This window comes from Cheilinus undulatus, linkage group 7, assembly GCF_018320785.1.
Source record: "Cheilinus undulatus linkage group 7, ASM1832078v1, whole genome shotgun sequence".
NCBI lineage: Eukaryota > Metazoa > Chordata > Actinopteri > Labriformes > Labridae > Cheilinus > Cheilinus undulatus.
Window position 1 is genome coordinate 14,007,211 of NC_054871.1, and position 22,814 is coordinate 14,030,024.

A 22,814-nucleotide genomic window follows, 5' to 3' on the forward strand; every position below is an offset into this window, starting at 1 on the left:
TGTGTGTGATGTACACTACTAACATGGAGACACTGAATATGGTGATAACTCGGAGCACCAAACCAGCATAATAAACATAAATAATCAATTAAAAAAATAATTGCATATTAAATTGTAATATCGGGGGAAAAAAACTGCAATTAGATTATAGTCCCAAATTGTTCAGCTTGTGTGTTGTTTGTCATGTACAGGGAGACAGGATGGCCAACCACGAATGGAGTCTCCAACTTTGGAGGAGTGTTTTTCTCTGTAAACTGCCAGACAGCATCTTTAATCACAATGAAAACAGCAGCAATGACACTTCCTGGACTATGATAAAATAAATAAACAAGCAGGAAACAGGCCTACCTAGGGCACTTAGCTCACTTGGAAGAGCAGGTGCTCATATACAGAGACTACAGTCCTCAATGCACTGGTAACAGGATCGATTCTCAGTGCACGTCTTCCCTTACTCTCTCTCCATATTTCCTGTCACTCCTCAGCTATCCAATCTAAATATTAGGCAAAAATTCCCAAAAGTAATTTTTAAAAATAATAATAATAGGCCTACCTGCAGACCTCCAGTTGCCACAGAATATTTGTTATATTTTTAGCTGCTGGTTGTGTTTGCTCACCTGGCAATGTTGTTTGTGTGTGACAGAGATGGCAAAAGCATTTTTGTAGCTGTATCTTACATTTGTGTTGTGATAATGTATATTTATTAATTTTCAGGGAAAGTGCATATTAATCCACATTTTTGTAAATATGTCAGTTAGCCAAAAGGTTAGTTTCCATCTTCAGTCCCTGGCCCGGTATTAATTTTTGAGGACGTCTACAGCTGATGAGTTAAATCAGCACGGGGGTCGGCCATGAAGCGTCCGCATAAACAGCAAGTATATCCCCAGCCTAATACTGTATCCTTCACACACACACACAAAGTCATGGCCGTACAAACATGCATGCCCCCAGCACCCGACTCTGTGCAAAGTCCCCTACAAAATACTCTAACACAAAGAACAAGAATGCTACATCTTCATTACTGTTGTAATCAATACTAGGTGTCCCAGGTTGTTTTGGGGAGTATTGATTGCTCAGCAGAAAGGCCCGATCAGGTCAATTAATCAATGACCCCCTCTGAGTCACTGGGAATCAGGTAGAAAAGCACAATAGCACTGAATCTGCAGACTGGGCAGCCCAGCAAACTGTGACCTCAGCTTACTCCTCCATGCAGCTGCACTAGGCAAAAAAAAATTATGAAAGGAAAACAAGATTTAATGTTGCTATATCTTCCTTTACCACGAAGCAGTGTTGCAAGAAATTTGTGTCTGCACTTACTGTGAGTGCCGTAAACAGACATAAAGCTTCATTACTCTGAATTCTCTGCTGTTTAGGGACCCCACAATGCAATACTGCAAAGTGCTTCCTCAGAAAGGTTGATGCTACAGATTCTCACTGACAAAATTTGATGCCCCTAATTTTTCAAACAGCTGGCCATCTGCAGGCTGAATCTCAAGTGGAGAGGCTTTCTGACACTACAAATGGCCTCCTGGATGTTTCAACACAAAGCTAACAAGTCAACTTAAATGACATACAGACATTTGTTAAAGTGCATTTCAGATTGGGCCATCAGGCTTACCCTCTTTTAGACACCAACCTTTCATTTTAAGGAAGAACTGAACAGAAAAAGACAGGACAGACATCAGATCATAGCTTAAATGCTTAGGAATTAGACACATGGGTTAGTAGACAGACGTGCCCTAATGTAGGGGCTACACACACAAGACATATTGTATTATTGAGACCTGTTGGGTACCAGCAGGTCTGCACTTTAAGGGCTTTAAGGGAACCAAAATATCCCTGTCTAGACTTCAAACATCCACATGTGCATGCTACGTGGAAGGCATGGCCATTACAATCTATTCAGACCTTGGTCTCTATGATTTTGGTTACAAAGTGTACTGATAAATGCCTGAAAATACACTTCTGTGGATATGAGCTTTATCACAATTTTCAGTTTGGTTTACTGAAAAATTCAGACTCCAGACTCCCAACAAAGAAATAAAAGAGCAGTCCAGGCCGTGATACTTCTTCAGGGCACATTTCCTCGATCATCCCGAAGTTATTCTCACCGCACCCTAACACCAGTCTCCTTCACCGTCTCATACCCTGCTTCCCAACAACCGCATGCTCAAGCACAGATCGGAACAAGAAAGACTTACAGTAGAGTTGAAGCCACATTAAGGGCTATAGCAGTCAGGACTGCAGCCCGAATTTTTGAAACCATGAGGTGTTGAGCGCTCATCAGGATTCATAATCATTGATTCCTGCAGTCGTCGTCCTCCCCACCTGTTGCTGCGGCTTGATGCTGTGCAGTGGTTGGTGCTGGCCCGGCACTGCCCGGTCATTTGCTCCATGAGGCGGGCCAGGCGGGAACAGCCGCTCTGCCCATGTTGGTAGCAGCACAGGGACTCCACACAGCTGAGGGCCTGCGCCTGGGGGGTTGATAGAGACTGGAGTGGAAGAAGATGGAGAGGCAGAGCAAGGGTGATGTGAAAGGTGGCATTGAGAAAGTAAAAAGGAAGGAAAGGAAAGGAGGAGGATAGAGGAAGGAGTAAGTGGAAAAATAGAAGAAAAAAGTTACTACAACACAATACAGGTTCAGTTACATTCTGTAAATATGGTAATAATAGGATAATGTATTGCATGCTGTCACAGGATAATGGTGAACAGGGAAAACAGTCAAAACATGCAACATAGGGGCCTAAAACATAACCAATAAAAACATAAATAATAAACCTTTAACAAAGGAAAATAAAGCAATAAATCAAAATAAAATGCAGTACATGGAAAGCCTTTGAAAAGCAAATAGGTCTGTCCCTGGAGTTTTTGAAATTCACATCATAGCGAAGAGCTAAATAAATGATCTGGTTAGGTTTGGCTACACATTGGACAATTTAGACATCAGGGTATTTGCAACCAATTTTAACACTTTTATCCTAAAAATCCCTGCACAAGATGATTTAACACTACATAATGACTTCACAGTGGTGATTCCTAAGACACAAGATCTCACAGAAACCCACATGGAAAAATGTGACTTCAGGAAAAACTAGCATGGAGGACGATCATCATCATGTGCAGATGGGATTATTTTTGTAAACAGAAGAGGAAAAGCTCCATTCTCAAAAAATGTTTAGCCAAATGTGGACAAGGCCGTAGTAAAATAGCAAGATTTTTTAAACTTAATAGATAACCAGTCGACCTCATTTTTGTCCTCAGCACTGAGTACTCATGAGATATCGTGAGAACGTGCATGAGAGTACAACAGTGCCATCTAGTTTCCAAATGCCCTTCCACAGACTGTAATTGTAAAAGCTGACAAGAAATTTACAGAAAACTCTCAGAGTCTAAAATACAAGTCTGACTTCAGACTTTTCAATGAGCCAGTGATGCATACTGTCGGTAGTGAAAGCTGAATGAAGTTGCTGCCTAGAAACCTGCAGGATCAGGTTGCTGTGTTTGACTGAGTCAGCACCCGAGAGGGAGACAGAGAGGGAGGGAGGGAGGAAGAGAGCGAGAGAGAGAGTGAAGAGCAGACAGAGAGGAAAACAGAGTGTGAGGTTACACTTGTGTAGTTTGTGTCCTGAACTGTCCGTCTTACAGCGTAACAGCCGACATGAGTGAAGGTTTAATTTAGAATACCTTTAGTGACCCAAGTGGTTTAAAAAATAGGCTTCAGTTGCACAAAACAAATGTCTTAAACCATGTGCATTGTCCTTTATGACTGGGTTGCTTGTTTTTTATACATCTATTGCTTTTCTTTGCTCTCTGTGTTTGAAATCTGTTATAACAATTCAACTATTTTGCCATGATTTTTACTTTATCTTTAACAAGGTCTAAAAAATATGACCAGTCTCTTGACCCTAAGTGTGTTATGTAATAATATTCTTTGTTATGGTCAAGAATGTACAATTAAATTTGATACAAAAACATCCCTTTGCAGGAAACCTGTCTTAAGCTTTTTTTATTTTATCATTTGACTAGGGCATATAGCCAAAATCTGCCTCCTTTGTAGCTTAATGTGAAAGCTTTATATTCCGCTGTGATTTGGACCATAATGCTGCTGTTACATTTCTCTGCAGCAGAAATTTGAGACTCTGCTGGCAGGAAACCAAACTTCAGCTTCTTGGCCGGCAACAGCAAAACACAGACAGGACAAACTGACGATGATTTATTCTGGCAGTGTCAGGTGTCCCTGGATAATTAATGCATGGCTTTGCTCTTCCTCTATTAAAATATGCTACTTTTTTTCTCCCATTTACAATAAGCTCTGATTTTCTTATTGTAATACAACAGGCACCAGTTAAACCCTGCATGTTTATGTTGTAGAATGAGATCATTCTGATCTCACACAGTCCAAACTAGGGAGAAAATGTGACAGCAGCAAAGCCTTAGCTGTACCCATAGATTGAATTGTATCCTGGACTTGTTTTTATCCCTTGGCAAAGTGTCCTTGGTGTACGATCAATACAACTTTTCATTTTCTCTAATATTGCCTGTGTATCAATCAGTGAAGCCACAATCAGGTCTCACAGGACTCGTAAATCATGATGAATGGTAGGTAGTCCTGAGCAAATGTAGTTGTTCATGATGGTTGAGTTACAATAAAACTTGCTCTAAAATGCTTTCTTGAAATAAACAAGAAAAAAGGATCGTCTAAATTGGCCTGTTTCTGAGGAACTGATTGTCGCAAGAGCAGGAGAGGTAGCAGAGATATGATGCCAAGAGAAGACCAGCCCAAGCTTTATGATTTATATTTCTCCTGTACAGAAAGATTTTCCAAGAAAACTGCCTGAATCGTAGATTGTGTCATAAATTGGCCAAGGCCTCAGTGACAGCTATATGGGGGACATCATCCCCTGGCTGACTTATCATATGAGCTGTAGAATTCAGCTGAAGTTCATGTTTAATTTCCTTTTTAGCACATTATATTGATTTATAAGACTAAGCTGAGTAACTCTAACATGCTCCTTCTAGCAACTGTATGCAGAAAGAACAAATGTGATGCAATCTGGGGTTTATACTTTAAGCACATTTTGTGTGCAAAGGAAACAAAACTCTCAAATCTTAAATAGTAAAACAATAAAGAAAAACCTTGAAATCATAGTGCAAATCCCACTTGTAACAGAAAAGGGACGTATAAAGTATGAAATACTTACAAGCACACAAAGGTACATCATTGACTTTAGTATGGAGATTAGTATTGAGTATGGAGGGGTTAGATGGCTGAATAAAATTACACTGAAAGCCAAAAAGGCAGCATGCCAACAGCATTCTCTTTCTCTTAACTGATCCCAGATCTGATCAATAACAGTGAATGGTGAAGTGAGACCTTAACAAGAGAGGATGAAGACACACATGCTCATGAAGGGTAAGATACGGTGTTACAGGGACAAGGTTGAATGGAGCTGATGGGAAGTAACCAAAGGAAGGATACACTCATACACAGGAATAGTGTTTTTACATATGAACTTGAAGGACAGTGCAGGGGGAGGCTGTGACATACAGTCAAGGGTGAATGACTGAAGGTGCAGGTCATTTTAACCAAATATTAAGACATATGTGGTTTGCCGCAGCTGTCAGGGGGTGCAAAGGGTTGGTTGGTCCTTAAGGGAAGCCATAATGCTGAGGTTGGGACAGTACGAGGAGAGGGGAGGGGGGGGCAATGGGAGTGAAGTATGGTACTACCTAGGGGAGCAGGGGTCTGGGCCGGGGGCAGCAGGGGGAGGATAAGCAGCTAGCAGGTGCCAATTGTCCTCCCCTGGGCTCCGCTGGGCTTTAACAGGGTCATATTCTGGGCCGACTGAACCCTCACCCTCTTCCATCTGAAGGACACAAGATGCTTACAGTGAGCCCTGTTGGCTATCAATCAGCTCATCAGTCAGACGGGTCAACTGTCGGCAGGTCAGGCGTCGAAACAGCAACACAGCAAGTCAAGCTGGCCAGGTAACTAGCTGACGGCACTGCAAAAATATTCATCATGGTCTTATATTGAGTCTCCAAATTTTACTAGATAAATTAGATAAATTCTGAGTTAACAGAATTAGATAATTCCTTGTTTTAAACAGTTATTCCTTCAAATAGTTCAGAAATTTTTGAAGAACAGACAAAAAAATGAACCTGACATGCCAGGTAGACTGTCTCACATGTCTATGGTATGGGAAGTATTTCACATCCATCTGGGCAACACCACATGGATGGGGTTTGGAAAGGGCCGAACCTTGTAAAAATAATCTTGGAGGGCGATTGTCACAATCATTTCAGATGAATAAGAGCAACACAACATAATACAAGCTAGACAGGGGACTCTTAATCTCGTTCACTTTAAGTGGGACCAGTTGGTAATTTAAACTCTTGCCAGAATTGGTCTAGAGAAGAGCAAAAACATCTTTTGCACCAAGAAAAGCTTTAGTGTGGTTCTTTAACTGCATCTGTGCTAATTTCTTCACTGGCTGCAATGTTTACAGGCTTGTAGTACAATTAAACCACGTCAAGGCACATCTGCCTTATTCTCATCAAACTACCCAGACTGGTCTGATTGGTCCATCCATTCCTCTGACCAGGAACCGTCTCAGAATGAAGCTTTGCAAGTTGCTAACACCTGATAACAGACAGGCAACTGGCCAACTTTTTTTTTTTTGTATTGTCATCATCTAAGGGTAATTGACCTCCTGTTGGGATGCAGACCAGCTTTTATTTTTACAGAAAACAAACTTTTGGCAGATCTAAGATTATGACATGAACTTTACCAAGGAAAAATGACTTGTTTTAGATCGAAAAAGGATATAAGGGAACAGTAAAAAGGTAAATGTTCAATAACTCAAGGACCAGATGACTTTTGACTTGTCCTAAGAGCTGTCTGTGAGTTCCTGAACTTAAATGAGACAAAAGTTAGGCACTTCTTTTACATTGCTGTGGCTACTGGGAGATCTTGCTGCCTTAACCATAGTGTGGTACTATAAAGTCTTTGATAATTCAAATTAAAAAAGGCACTAGATCTGCATATCATTGAACAAGAATCACTGTTGGCCTCAGCTGACAGCTGTGCTCTGAGAGCTTTTCTAGTTTTGTATTTTGCTTGGTAAATTGACTCAAAAAAGACAAAACAACTGCTGCACAATGGATACATTTTTCAGTGCCGCTTATTTCCCAGCAGATTAACAAGTCTGTTAGTAAGCAAACTGTCAGTCAGTCTGTGAGTTGGTCAAAGCTCCACTGTAAAGGGGGGCAGTTAACTGAACTTCTGACCCCACTTTACAGTGTGTACTTCACTTACACATACAGTAAACAAAGACCAAACGAATGCTGGTCCCTGTTTTAAAGCCCTTCAAGAGTGACCATGAAAAAAATCTTTCATATCGCAAACAAAAAAGAGAGCAAGATTTTTTGGCCTACAAAGCAAATAAGAACAGCTGCCTCATGCTTTTTCAAACAAGATGACAGAGTGCAGCCGAGGTCTTACTCCCCTACGTCATATCTGAGCCTCTTTTTAATTGGGACTAGGAGATAATCATAAATCACTGCTCAAGAAGACAGACGTTAGTTGATCTGAGTCTGGTCATGAGGTCACCATAGGAGGGCTTTAATTTCTCACAGAAGCAGTCACAATTCGACACAGTGGTGAGTGGGACACTAAAAACCTTGAAATTGAGGTAAAATTGCAGCAAACGAGCAGAAAGAAGCTGCAGGCACAAGACAGATGTCTCGAGGGAAACTGATCCTTCTAGTGCAGATAAGAGTAAATCTGTTCACATCCAAACCAATTAACCTGCTGGTGAATCTTTCAGAGCTTCAGATTGAGAAAACAACAGAAAACCCAGGAGAGTTATGTGGATTATGTTGTGATTACCTGCCTCTAATCTAATTAGGAAAAGAGACTAAATGACTCTGGGATTCTTTCAACAGAGCACAAAAACTGCATCATATGGCACATTAGCATAAATGCACCCTCTGTTTTTAAACCTGGTAAGAGCAGCTTGGATAGTTGTACCAATTCAAACACAATGTTCACAAACAGAGGAAACAGGATCTGTTTCGCATATTGTGCTTTTTGTCCTGCCTTCAGTCTGCACTTTGTTTCTGCTCATTGACTTTATTGGATGGGACCTGCTTTGCCAACGTTGTTAGTTACTTGGAACATAAACTCAGTTGCCAGCATTCTAGATAGCAAAAACTACAGCAATTAACTCCATCTTAATGAAGGTCAAAGAAATCAGACTTTGTTAAACTGTTTTTGAAGTTTCTACTAACATAAATGGGGCTACAAAATACCTGAAAAATCTCACAGGTAATGCAATACACTTCACTAGCATCTAAATCAAGGTTTTTCAACACTTACCATAAACAGTTTCAATAAAATTACAACATCTTTTATGCTTCATTATGGTAGAGATGTTGTTTTTCGATCAGTGGTTCTCAACTGTTTAGCCTCAGGACCTACAATGGCCTCTTTAATGAGAAATCCCAACCCATATCTTCTGAAACTTCTGAAACACTCAGATTTATTCAATGAAAATACTGCAGTTTGGACCTTAGATGAAAAAAACAACCTGATAACAAACATGTTTAAAAGGCACATCATTACAGAAACTGCAGCACCTAGCCATGCAGTCTCCATTTGCAAACATTTGTGATACAAAATGGGTCATTCTGAAGAATTCAGTGACTTCACGTGTGGTACTGTGATGGATACCAGCTTTCAGTAAGACGTTCTGTGAAATTTATCTCTGCTGGATATTCCACAGTCAACTGTAAGTGACAGTATCAGAAAGTGGAAGCGTTTAGGAACAACAGCAACTCAGCCGCCAAGTGGCAGACTGCGGAAGTACTATGTGTCCACTCAGAGTGTCTGTACATTTTAGTCTCTTTTCTAAATACTTCTCGTGACTCTGCATATATTAAAGACATTCCTGGCTCGCTGAAAACAGCTCTGAAACCCAATTTTTGGGTCTGATCAACCAGTTGAGAACCACTGTTATGGACCACATCCGTTTGAAAAATCTGTATAAACTGGCAATTAAGTTCATGTTAACAGCTTTAAACTTAAGAGACATCATTTCCTCATTTAAATACATACAAGCATTTCCCAGCAACAACTAAAGAGCCATCAGAATTATCATGCCATAAAGCTGTGCAGATAAAGCAATGCATGCAATGTTATGCATGGAAAGAACAGAATATACTACGGGTGCAACTAATATTTGTAGTCTTTTTAAAGATATATTTTGTTATTTAGTTTTTATGTGAAAACGTAATACTGCATAAAATTCAACCCAAGGTATGAGTCATCGGGGCAGGCATCTAAAGATGTCCAAATTTTGACCTTACACTCTTTGTGCTTGTTTAGTTGAGGCCTTTCTAAAAAAATAAGTAGTTACTATACTAGTTTTTCTTTTATTTTAATCTAAATCATACAAAAACACATATTTATGATACCAACAAATTACCCATTTGAAGGGTTATTTAACAAACTGATAATAGGGACTACACAGAAAAAGCTGTCCAAGATCAACACTGTTTTTAGCTTTGATTTTTCTCCTTTCAACAAAGAGTTCACACTATTGTCACCATTTCCCTTGCAGGCTTGTTTAGTCTGATATCTGCTATGACTGCATAAGAGCCTCGGTCATCAGTCAAAAATATCACAGCCGTCTGTCATGCTTTTACAGATCAGCATCATGCTGCTGTGTGAGACAGCCCTGACCAGTCCAAGAGCCTGTCATGCAGCTGTAATGAGGTGTCAGTCGTGTTCTGTAAGTCTACACTAATCATGCAGGCGGACAACCTCGTGGTGGGGAAGGTTCAAAGAGGTGAATCCACCTGTAGGGAGTTTGGTCGGGTTTAAGTCAAGAGGAGGGATCATGCTACGGATAGAAGGGTGGTTTGATGGGCTGCACCATGCAACTCCATGACTTAAACATGAGTGTGGCATGCCAGACTGTGGTTGTGTGACAAAACCACAAGCTGAGGTCGAGAGGCGGCTGTGACCAGATGCCCTGATTTGGGACTAATGTAGATGCAAGATGTCTCAGCCACAACAGTTCTTCAGGGCTCAAAATGAGCTCCCTATGTCATAAAACTGCTATACTACCATATTACAATGAGTGCAAAGGGAGGAGTAAAGCCTTGCTTTATAGATTCCTGTCTGACATTAACAATCATCCTTTCATACATTCATTCACAGGTTTTTTTCATGCAGCGATGGGAGAAATGACAGCACCATACTGTGACAGGCAGGAGGGGTGGAGGTCTCAGCCTAAAACTAAAATGCAACACATGCAGTGACTGAAATGCTTTCTTTTGCAGAAGCTCAGACTTATGTTACCCCCCCACACCCACCCTTGCTCCAATCACGGAGAATGCTGATTGGCTTGTCCAGGGCATGCACTCACAGACATGACACAGAAGAAGCTGTTCCAACATCTCAGTACTCAGTGTACCGTTAGAGTTAGAAACAGGCTTAAGTAGGCCTAAATCAAGTCCAGACCTGGGAGACAGAACATCTTGGTTCTGAATAGATTTTTACTAGGAGTGCTTGTTTTCATAAAGCAATGGTTCTACTTGTAAGAGGCTGTCCGTTACACTGTTTAATCCTTTTTAACCCTAAATTAGGACATGCACTGACTATAATATTCTTTTAATGATTATCTAGAAAGTACTACTTTCTGACACACAACTTAAAGAAGTACATTTCAGATAATGTGGGTACATGAATACCAATTTTCTAACTACATGTAAAAACAGAAACATTCCAGGAAACATTCCCACTGACTTAATCAACAAGACGGATGTCTACCTTTCAGAATCCTGACACTTGCTTATAAAAAGACCGTCATAATAAAATGTGTTAAGAGTGATGCTCTAATTCCAGCACATGGTTGGACAGAGTCAGGACTTCAATTTTACGGAAAAACTGACTCATTATTTACAGACAAAAGCACACACCCATGATCAGCGCTAGGGAAAATCTACTGGATATATAAACAAAAAAGGATGGGTTGTGATGTCTGCTGGGCAGAAAAGACTGCATGAAAGAGTGTGTGGGTTTTTAAGTTTTATTTAAACTGGAATAAATTAAATGTTTCTAAAACTAAGTTTAATATGAAGCCTTTTTAAATGGAGGTTACAGTCTTGTCATTTTAGGTATGAGGGTTAAAGACATGAGTAAGTGAAGAATTTTATATATTTATATGCATTATATATTGAGCTGAGCATTGACACAAGAAGTGCATATGATAGAATTCTGATTACCTACACCAGGATGGCTAGAGTTCTGGATTTTTATGGTCAATGTTAGTCGGGGTTCCTACACACTAAAAAAAAAATCAAATTTAAGATGTTTTCAGACCTTTTGAGACCTGATTTGAGAAAATTTGACACCACCTTTTGCAGAGTCAACAGTCAGAAATTAAAGGCATGTGAGATTTCTCAGTACACTGGATCAGGGCAGATTTTTCTGATTTAATGTTCTGTTTATTAAGTTAGATGTTTTAGAGCAAAGATTTTTTTTGGCCATAAATGCCCAAATATGGTGATTTGTGGCACATGTAACACCTCTATGCTATCTATACGTCACATGGCGATATACATCGTAATATTTTTAGCAGGTGTGCTGAGCTGTTTCCAAACAGTTTAACAATTTAAAAGCAGAATAAGGCTTTTTTTGTCAGGGCAGACCTGTTGAAATAAGGATGGACTGCACAAATTTTTAAGTGGGCAACTTGGCAGCCCAGATGTTAGAGAACTGGACCAGTGTTTCATAACAATAGAGGGCTTATCCAATCATAACAAGTACTGTAAAAGAAGAGGGTTGTCTGAGGTTCCCCCAGGAAGTTTCCCAGAAGAATCCAACTCTGAATTTCCTACATTTTGAAGAATATTCATACAGTAGGTTGTGGAGGAAATCAGTTAGAAATACAAAATGATTGATTATTAATCAAACAAGAACCCTATTTCCTTTTTAAGCTTACAGTCTTGTTAGTTTGATTTTTTTCACAAGGTTATTATCAAACTGAGTAATTTCATATAAGACACAAATGACGGGGATGTCTGTTTACTGCTATGAAACCAAAAAATATAAAGCCTATCTTACAAAAAGCCAAAAAGAAATAGTATAATCTACATTTTTCACCAAAATTAGGGGATTAATGTACTTATGTTGTTTAGAAAGACTTCTGAAAGTTTAAAAGTCTTGCAGCCTTATAAACGTTCACTTTAGCATGCTAGCTATTCTTGTCTCACTCTCCCTCCCTGCATCAGTGACTGGTTTTATAACTTTCTTAGATGATTTGTCTCGTTTTTGTCGTTAATTTGTTGGCTGTTTATTCACTAGTCTAAAATGTGTAGTAACACATCTTGTAGTACATCAGACTGTTTAAATAATGGGCTAAAATACTGAATCGTGAAAGGCTTTGTAAGGCCATTTTTCAATGTTAATTTAAGACTTTTAAGGCTTTTCAAGGATCTGCAGGAACCCTGCATGAATTTAAAGCATTTTGAAGATACCCCTGACAATGTCAACAAGCACACCAGGGTGCTGCAGCAGCCTGGTTGAGAAAGGCTGAGTTAACACATTGGTCAAAACTTCATCCTCAAATAACCTCATCAACTCACAAAGTTTATGAACTGTGACATCTTAATGCCATTTAATTTGACTCCTTTGCAAAATGTTACATACGGTGTTGACAAAAGTGAGAAATCAAAATGACAAGAGCCACAACCCCTGTGGTGGTTTGGTAAGGTGTAAAAATGTCTCTAAAAGAATCTGAGAAGGAGCAGCATCAGTGCAGAGAAACAGAACACTTCTGCATAAATGTTTTCTGACTGATTACTAAAATCCTCAGATGCATCCAAAAAACTTCTTACATAGAAATATTGCTTTTGAATAAGCACTCCCAAGATACTTATTTAATTTAGATTGATTTTTAAAATGTATATTAGGCCCAAGGCAGAATCAGTCTAATCTCCACTACCTAATTTTGCCCAGCTGGCTCTTGGCTCTGGAGAGAGGCTGCAGAGCGATGAAGTCATCACCTATCGCCACTCGGTTGGAATACATCTACACCGGGAGAATAAACAGGAAGAGTGGATGAAGAACACATACAGACACACACAGAGAGGTTAGAGGTCAAACATACTGAAACAACTTACAAAATCCCCTTCAAACATACAGAGACAGGACAAAGGTTAGAGCAGAAACAACAAACACACTGCAGGAGTGTTATTTTTCCCTTCACAAACGAGAGGAGAGTTTTCAAAAGGAGGAAGCAGAAACAGTCTCAAGCTGGACGTATCAATATGATAACAACGGTGGTCTGCTCAGAGGTGACCATGCACACTGTGCCTTTGTGTTTGTGTGTGTAGGGTCAGGAGGAAGTCAAGCAGTGAGTGTATGCAACCAAACACCATGCAGTTCCTGTAAAGAGGTGGGCAACTCATGACCACAGAGAAAATCATGAACTATTTAAACAATGAGCACAGAGAACATTTCCCCCTCTGGATAGAGTTACAGTGACATTTCATTTATTTTTCTCCCTTCAGACTCCCGTCATAAAACAGGAAATATAATTTCTATTTTTGTGCTACCGGTAGGAGTTGGTAATAAATCCTTTACACCTCACACCAGACATTTTAACTACAGAAATGTATTGGCCACCTCTGAGACATTTAATCATTTTTAATGAGTTTTACTTTTCAGCCTAGGACAGCAGATGTTATAGAAAATAATAAAACCATGGAAACTGTTTCGCTTCCCCTAAAATAGATTGTGGATTAACCTACAACTGTGAAAATTAAACATTAAGTGTCCATTTTTTCATCTTGCTTTAATTAAAAAAAGCAAAGAGGATTAAAGCTCCTGTGAGAAGATTTCAGTAGGTTGAAAGGGAACAATTATGACTAATGTGACAAACTAAAGCAAACAAAACCATCAGCATCATACCTTACAGATTCCATACTAATATTGAAGCCATTACTACTGCTGATAAAGAGTAAAGTCAGAGTTACACTCGCTGTTTATTATGTATATTATTGCTGTAACATGGCCTTGTGTCCGTTTCACACGTCAGCAGTGCAAGTCCTCAAAAATTAGCACAAGGCGGACACAGAATCGGTTTATATTTTTGAGATAGAGGTGGAATGGACAAGACAGTCTGGCTGCAGACTGTACATCTCTTACAGCCCCTCTCATTGACTATTCATCCAAGCCACTGTCTCTTTCAGTATAGAAGAGCCTTCTTTGCTGGTATGACGTACTTAACATTTTTAAATTTAACTTTATTCCTAAACAAAGTCTGATAGATAAATAACCACATTGCAAACATTACAGACCAAGCAATATTTCACAAATTAAACAGAAACAGATCAAAAGACTAATCTGGGGTAATTACATATAGACCTGTTTTGAAAGGTAGTTACATTAAAGGTGGCTGGCTTTAGGTTCGTTAGCTTTAGCTAAAGCTACAGTCTGTGAGAGCAGCAGTCAGAGATGAAAGGCCTGCAACCACACCCCTCTCGGGATGGAGGAGGTGTGACACTTAACACATCAGCAGAGACAACAGCTGAAAGTTTTAAAGACAAACTCATATCTCCATATCTTTAGGATGTCATTGTGACTGCACAAACACAAACATGGCTGTCAAAGCAGCTGGCGACTAATAAACTCTGTAAAAAGTTGATGTGTAAATTTGTAAAAGAATGAAAATAAGATGTGTGTTAAAGTCACATCACTGTGATGTATTGCCTTCACTATGGATGTTGCAGAGGCGTAATGGGGCTACCCTGCAACTTCAAAATGCGCCAACAGGGTCACTGAATACAATACTGTGATGGAATCAATACGATTGTCTCAAAGCTTAAGATGGTGGAGCGTTGTTACAGCACTGAAGTGGAAATGCACTGTGAAAACACCTTAATTCGACATTTTCCAATACAAAGATTCAAGTGAGCAATACCGTTTAAGTCATACAACAGCAGAATGAGACAGCAATCATTGCTTACAGATGGACAGGTAAGATTGGTAAAGAGCACACAGGCATCACTATGTCCACAGAGGGAGCTCAAATTGAAGACAACCCACAGTTCCTCACAGGAGCTTCAAGTTAACAAGTGAACACCAGATGCTGGAGAATCTGCAGTAGAGAACTTTTCTGAATTCACTTTGTAAAAACAACTCAAATTTTTTATGACTTCTTTTTTCATCCTGCATCTTCGCCTTTCACTCACGAGGAAAGGCCATCAGAGAGAATGCATTATTGACAGCCTTAGCCATAGCTAGTTAAAATAATGCAAGCTACAGCCTGCAGAAGATCAAGCTCCAACATTCAAGTTTATCAAAAATAGAGATCGACAGAGAGATAAGACAAATCAAAAGGAACAAAATTTGTCATTATCAGAGTGCCTATGGCAGAATGGACATGCAGTCAAGAACGACAATGTTCCACTGAAAAAGTTACTTAACCGTGATTTAGAGCTGCTGTGACCAAGAGTTACTACACTCCCCCTTGGAATGAGGCCAACAGGGAAAAGTCTCAGAAGCAAACAGATAAAAGTTAAATGACCTTCTTTACATCCTATCTAATTTGCAACACAGTACCTGTACCAAAAAGTGTAATCCACTTTAAAGGAGTGACTTGACTTCTTTATAAATATTCCCAGACTGTAAAAGTCTTCTCTGATAAAACACTCTCGACTTTCCCCTCCTCCTCTCCTCATTACCTGACTCTTCTGTGTACTGGTTGGTTGCAGATGTCTATAGAAGACCTTCTTCACCACATCAGGAAAGAGGCAAGTTATAACGATGATGATGATGGCGAACCAGGCCGAACCGCTGGACAGAAGCTGCACGAATACAAAGTACATGTCCTGGGTGTGGAGGAACGGCCTACAGGGAACAAAGGGAAGGTATTGGTTACAAACCACAGAGGAAACACGACAACTACTTTTTCATCAAGCATATAATGCAATAACAAGAAGGTTTCTAACCAGATTAGCAAAAGAGCAGACTGGGGGAATTATTTTAAGCCTGAAAAACATCTGAAACCCTAAAACACAACCATATAGAAGTGTACCAAGGTTTGTCTATCATTACTGAGGTTTAAGGCTTTACTGGCAGTTGTTTTCAAATGGATTTTATCATTCTGGGGAACAGCAGACGGTAATAACCTATGAAAATGTCACAGCACAAATACTGGTCCAATATAACCCAGATGGCTCTTGCCTGTCAGAGAGAAAACTAGATTTAGAGAGGCTGTTGAGATTAATCTGATTTCATAAAACACCAGATAATTAAAGAAAAATGCCCCAAGAGGTCTTATTTGCAGGGAATTCATGGATGCCATGGTGGCCATAACAGTGAATTAGAGCCAGTCTGAAGTCCTATCAACTATGATGAGATGTTATCCTATAACCAACCATGACTCTAATAGTACTTCAGCTGAAAAGAAGCATGATTTAACGTGACTCAGACAGATAAATCCAAACCATAAACATACTCATGTACACAATTCTAAATATTCCCCCATTAGCTTCTAAAGCAGTTATTACCACAAGCATTGACAGATGAGGAAGAAGCAATGTGGTGTATTAAGTAGTCACAGTTTTAGTTGATTTTATTTTACAAGACAGCTATAGCCATATATTTTCTGTCTCTGCAAACCTGCTGAGAATATAAGCCGACCCTTCAGCTCATGTTTTCCCAATGTGGGTGCTATTTCAGAGGTGTTATGTCAGGGCTACACATAAGATTGAAAATAGAGTGTATGTTACAGCGTGGGGGGAAAGGTATCTTTCGAGTAAGAAATCTTTGAGAGAGCAAGGAAAAGCATACACTGTAGGGACTACTTCTTACCAGATAATGCCTCCATAGAAGAGGGAGAAGATGAAGTAGAAGGCGATTGAACCCCAGGTCACAAAATGGTTCATCCACGTCCAGAAATGAGTCTCTAAAGCAAGCTGTTGTCACACGCACACACACAGCAGGGTGAAAAAAAAAAGCTTGGTGTAAAACACTGAGATGGAGAGAGATGGAGTATCAATAAAATACACCAATCTGTCTCTGAGCTGTAAAAACAACCTTGACCCCAACCTGTGACAAATCTACTCCTGTTAATGGCCGCTGACATCATCCTAATACTTCAAAACATATAACAGGCTGTATTTCATATCACGACAGTGGCATTATGAGTGGGTCCCTGTGGACCAAAACAGGTTGCACAGCTTTCTGCAAGCATTATCTACAAGCTGCATGAAGTAATTTGTGATCAGTAAGGGCAAAAAGACGATCCAAAAAATATTGTGTGGCTTATCTATATTCCAATTTATTATTTATTTATTTATTTATTATCCAATTATTTCTGTAAGCAAAATAATGGAAAACAACAAACCCAATGAATTTAAGACATATGTTCATTTAGCTGTAATAATTAATTTGACTATTAAAAGACAGACTATCAGAGTCTTTGGCATTCTATGCTTTTCAATTTTTACCAGCTCTTAATTTTCCTTAAAAACATTAAAACATACTTATAATTGTCATATATTTTTCTACAGGGTCAAATAAAAACAATATTTAGAAAAAAAGGCATCTATGTTCCCATACTCTTTTAAAAATTCAATAAACAAAAAAAACAAAAATAACATACTGAAACTATAACAGCAGTAAGAGGAATAAGATATTAATAAATATGATTATTTGCTGTTTTCCATTGGGCAGGCTATATTGTCAGTTTTTAGCAGTGGCAAATAGTACAAACCAAAACAGCATTAAACTGTTAACAAAAAATAAAAAATGTCAATTTAACAGTCGCATATAAAAGATGGTATCTACACCTGGGCACATGTCTGTTACTCCATGAACCAGTAATTATCTGTTATTTTTTTCCCTGGATTTCAAGGTAGATGTTGATTTAAAAAAATGATAATCTGAGCCACTGAATTCTGTTAAATTCACCTTCAGTTCATTTTAAAAATAGAGCATACCGCCCACTGTACTTTAGACAGCAAAACCAGCCAAAATGGCCCAGGTGCTTTTATAGTGAAATGCTGCTTCGCATACATGAAGTTATGTACTTCTGGAGCTCCACTGAGGAAATCAAACACTTTCTATTCTTGTAGATCTGAATTAATCCATAAATCTTTAAGGATGTTACTTGTTTGGATTAGGGCTTCAAAAGATTATAATTTTAAATCACGATTAATCTCAGGATATCTGTAATTAATCGTGATTAATCACACCCTTTTCATCGCATCTTTAAATTCCATTATATAGCTTTTAAAAATGTTGTGTCATTTTGGATTCTTCTACCATCTTAAACTAAAGGTAACTGACTTCACTAAAGGTAGACTGAAAAAGGAACTTGTTATAGATTGAAAAGGAAATAAGGTAACAGATGCCTTCTGACTTGTCCACTGAGCTGTCTGTGAATTTTTTTTTAAGTGAAATGAGACATTAAGGAGCAGTGGTGGACTTATCTTACATTACTATGGCTGTAGGGAGGTGTTACAGTGTTCTAACCGTGCTGAAAGGGACAATAAAGATTTATCTCGATTAAAAGAAATAGCATACTAATTGTGGATTTTAAGTAATCAATGTGATTCATCTTGACAGCCCTAGTTTGGATTAAACCCTCTGCTGGATTTGGATCCTGGGGACCCTTTCAAATGCAGCGTGACGGTTTTTTGTGTAAATATTATGATCAGGAGAGCACAGAAGAGCTTATGTGGTGGGTTAAATGACTCTACAAATCACTGTTTGTTGGTTGGTGGTCTGACGGAGGTATAGACTGTTACTATTGTATTTGCTGGATGGAAACGGTTGAAATGACAAGGAACCAAACTCTATAGTGATGCAAAGCATTTTACTTACAGCAGTTTCAAAAATTAAAGCAATAATGAGGAAAAAAAAACACTCTCTCATAAGTCTTTAACATCAAAATCAACTTCCACTAATATTGAGCAGAAAAAACTGGTTAATAGTTATCAAAGCAAAAGTCTTTGTTAAAAGATTAATGATTTATTAAGTTTATTTTTTTTGACTGACTTTGCCCACTTCTGATGGCATGCACTATACTAACATGGAACGAAAAAGAAAAGAGGAAAATTTAAAAATAAATGAAAAATACAATAGATTTTAAAAGATGTAAGAACATTTAATTTGTTTAAAGTACCATTTAAAAACAATATCCATTAATTTTGTAATAGATCAAGATTGGTTATACTTTACCTTTAATGTGACTGTGATGACCATGACTGTAAAGACAAGCGTTCCAAATGTCCAGTTTCCAAACATCTGCAAAGAGACATGTCACTATTAAATAAATTGTGATGCTTACACTATGAAGTTTTTGAGGCAATTTTTTCAAATAGACATAAGAACATATGACCATATAATGTTTGGCTGAAATGTTTATATTTAATCTTGACATCTAATATTATTTTCTTTTGGTTGTCAAGTATCATAAAGTTTAGAAATATTGTTTCTCTCTCCTTTTGACTGCGCACAGGTTATTGGTTATTAATTATTGATTCAAAAAATGGCATTGTTTATTTACTAACGATTATGCAAGGATTTAAAAGATTAGAATGTATTATTTAACACTCAAGTCAGGCCAGGTTTCTGAATTTGGAAGTCAGGACAGGTCAGACAAGGTGAGCTCTGTAGTGTTTGAGAGAAAACCTCTAAAAGGCGGCAACCTCCGTTAACAACCCCAATGGTGTTACGATCCCTGTAATGAGACCTTGCCCTCCAACTGTGTAACTACCATCGGTAGCCCCACCATCGCTATGAGAATCACTCTACTTATAGGTTGAGCACTGTGGGGAGCATTGTTTTGCTGCCAGCCAATTCAGGACCCTGCTGGAGTCCAAATACTGAAAGCCAACAGTGAGCGGACCGTGATGTATCCAAAGAGACAGAGAGGGTGAAAGTTCCAGTTTATCTTTGTCTCAATTAGATACTACACCGAGTTTCTCCAAATGTCCTTTTTCATTCATGCGATAGGTTTTGTTTATAAAATCAATTATCTTTTAACATTTTTGCAAGGGTCATCTTCAGCTGTGCCCTCTTGTACCACCCACTCTGAAATGACCCTCACAACATGTCAAAATTTAGCATAATCCTTGTAATTGTGTTATTCTAACCGGTCATACATATCTGACTTCATAATCAAGTTAGTGGATGCCTGAGGGCTGTGAACAAAGTTTCTCTGCATCTATCAGCTAAAGAGACAAATCTACAGTGTAAAACCAAACGAGGCTACGTAAAAAATAATCTCTTGGCGAGCCATGAAAAATGACCTACAAATGGAATGTGTTGTCTTTACAGCTATTATGAAAAGCATATAATTTAACCTTGTGCGCCACATGTTAAATATAGGGATGGGGATCGAAACCCGGGTCCATAAGGACCTGGTTCTGTGTTTTTAAATACCCGAAAATCAATAACATTTTAGCTTATCGATAATGCTATCGAGTCTCACACGCTCTGTGACGTAATGTCATTTTAAGATGTAACTTTTGTGAAAACATACATCGGTAGGGGAACATAAACTAAAAGCACATTAATATTGTGCATCACCAGACTGTGGTACCTTCAGCTGTCGGCTTGAGGAAAAAAGACACTGCCTGCGAGATGCATGCACTCAAACTTAACTAGCTGAAAGACGGAAAATATGATGTGTTTAGGTAACCTCAGTAAAGTAGAAGACTGTATTGTATGTTATGATATGTTCAAATGTCTCATGAAATGGGAAAATTTAGTTTTTGACAAGGAACCTTAATAAATACAGTTGTGAATATGAAGAATGTGCTTGTATTTGAGGGATATAAAATAGATGTTACAGACTGAATCATAGCTTTTTAACTCAAGCTCTACTCAGCTAAGACCACTTGAGTGTAAATATTTGTCTCCGTTTTGTTTTCCCACCGAACTATAGAAACGTATCGATAGTGGTATCGATAGGGACTCGGAACAACAAGGAGTATCGATAAGGGTATCAATATCAATAAAAATGAATGATCCCCATCCCTAGTTAATGTTTCTTATGTATCTTCAAGGATTTACATTTTCTTGCCACTTTAAAGGCCACTGTTTATGTTCAATTAACGCTAAGAATAAACAGATGATAATCAGGAATAATGAGAAGATGCATGTGTAAAAGCTTCCATCCTTTTGCTCATTTCAGGGTATAAAAAGGGAAATAAAAGCTGTTTTACTCTGCAAAGTGAAGGATGCAACCCTTAAAACAGCCTAGTACAAGCACGTAACAGAGTTTACTGTACATATAAAATTGTATATCCCTTTTAGTTGTTTTCAACAGAGAAATAAATCAAGGAATCATCCTGATAGTTCTCTTATTAACCCCCCAAGGAGACATGCATTCGACTGTAGAGCAGACTCTTACCAGCTGCCTGTTAGCTCGCAAGATCTGAAGACATGCACAGCGTGAAGGCAGAAGAGGAAAACAGTAATCAACAAAAGATAGAAGAAAAAGTCAAGCAAGAGGGTGCAACAAGAGTGAGTGCTTTCTGAAATACCAAATATCAAACTGAGAGAAAGACAGCATAGATTTGCAGCAGGGAAGAAGGTAAAATGAAACTGATTTTGCAAAAGGGCCAGAGACACAGAAAACTACAAAAACGTTAGTTACTCATGAACAAGTGATAGACATACATGCTGACACAAACAAACAGGCTGAAAAGGGTTGTTAGACAAAAAGGACATAATGGAAACAGATAAAAACAGCAAGATTAATGGAAGGAGTGAGTAAAGAAAGACCAACAGGCAACCAGGCCCATTAATAACAATAACGAATTATGACATTCACACACAGTGCTGTTGTTCTGCTTTCTTTTAACCAACCGTTCAGCTCCTACAGCAAAACATTGCTATTAAAGCTGTAGTAAGCGATTTATCGTATGCCCACAAAAGCAACAAAACCTGTCAGGGTCTTGTTATTTAAGCCATCTAACAGAATAACACACTTCTGCAACACCTCCTTGCGCTGCCCTCTCACTTAAGGAAAACCAGCAAGGGACGATGCTCCAGCCAATGAGGAGGCTAGTACTCGCAGCCTCAGGTAACAGGGAGCATTCCTATTGGCTGCTGTAGTAGGTGCGCTTCTGCCTCTCAGCTCAGTGAGAAGTTGATACAATGGCTGAGTTACCAGTGGTGTTTGGTCCTATGTAGAATTTGTTCATGCTGAGACAAAGTGTTTTCTTGGCTGTGATTCGGCTATTAATTTCAGTGGAAAAGCGGAGCAAAATCACTCCGCGAGAGCTTTGTCACCGTCAGTATTCGATTCAGCGGACAAGCACATATGCAAGGAGGTATGTGATGAAGAGGGTGGAGCCATGGAGCTCAAACACAGACAAGAACAGGAAGGGAGGGGGAGTAGGGGGAGTAGTGATTCTGCACGGTTCTCATCGAATGTTATATACTCAAGCTTTAAGCCCTCTCAGCAGGTTAATTTCTCTTCTACAAGTGCAAAGATATAGCTTGTAGGCACACAAACAGCTAAACACGCACCTGTCCGTTGCCCATAAGTGTGGTGTCTTCTCCCATCAGTATGTAGGACCCAAAGAAGAAGACAAAGGCATGACAGAAACCCAGCACAGTCCAGTACAGGAATGTACGGAAGGACAGCAGAGAGTTCTTGCTGATGTCCCTGTAGGAGACAAACACTCAAGAATTAGTCGAAGTACCCACTGTATGAAACTGATTTTTATGACTGGGATAAATAAATAAACAGCTGGGACTTCAAAGTGGTCCAGACATTGTT

At 38.9% G+C, this 22,814-nt stretch overlaps 1 protein-coding gene across 1 annotated transcript in view; it reads right to left on the reverse strand.

Moving 5' to 3' along the window:
- The window catches only part of atp11b (ATPase phospholipid transporting 11B (putative)), an 81,984-nt gene that overhangs the window by 10,698 nt on the left and 48,472 nt on the right, over positions 1-22,814 (reverse strand). The window contains exons 25-29 of the mRNA XM_041790599.1: positions 22,562-22,700; positions 19,259-19,324; positions 16,886-16,989; positions 15,754-15,919; positions 2,326-2,489 (exon numbers count right to left, since the gene is read on the reverse strand). Coding sequence (XP_041646533.1) covers positions 2,326-2,489; positions 15,754-15,919; positions 16,886-16,989; positions 19,259-19,324; positions 22,562-22,700 — 639 coding nt within the window. The remainder of the gene's footprint in view (positions 1-2,325; positions 2,490-15,753; positions 15,920-16,885; positions 16,990-19,258; positions 19,325-22,561; positions 22,701-22,814) is intronic.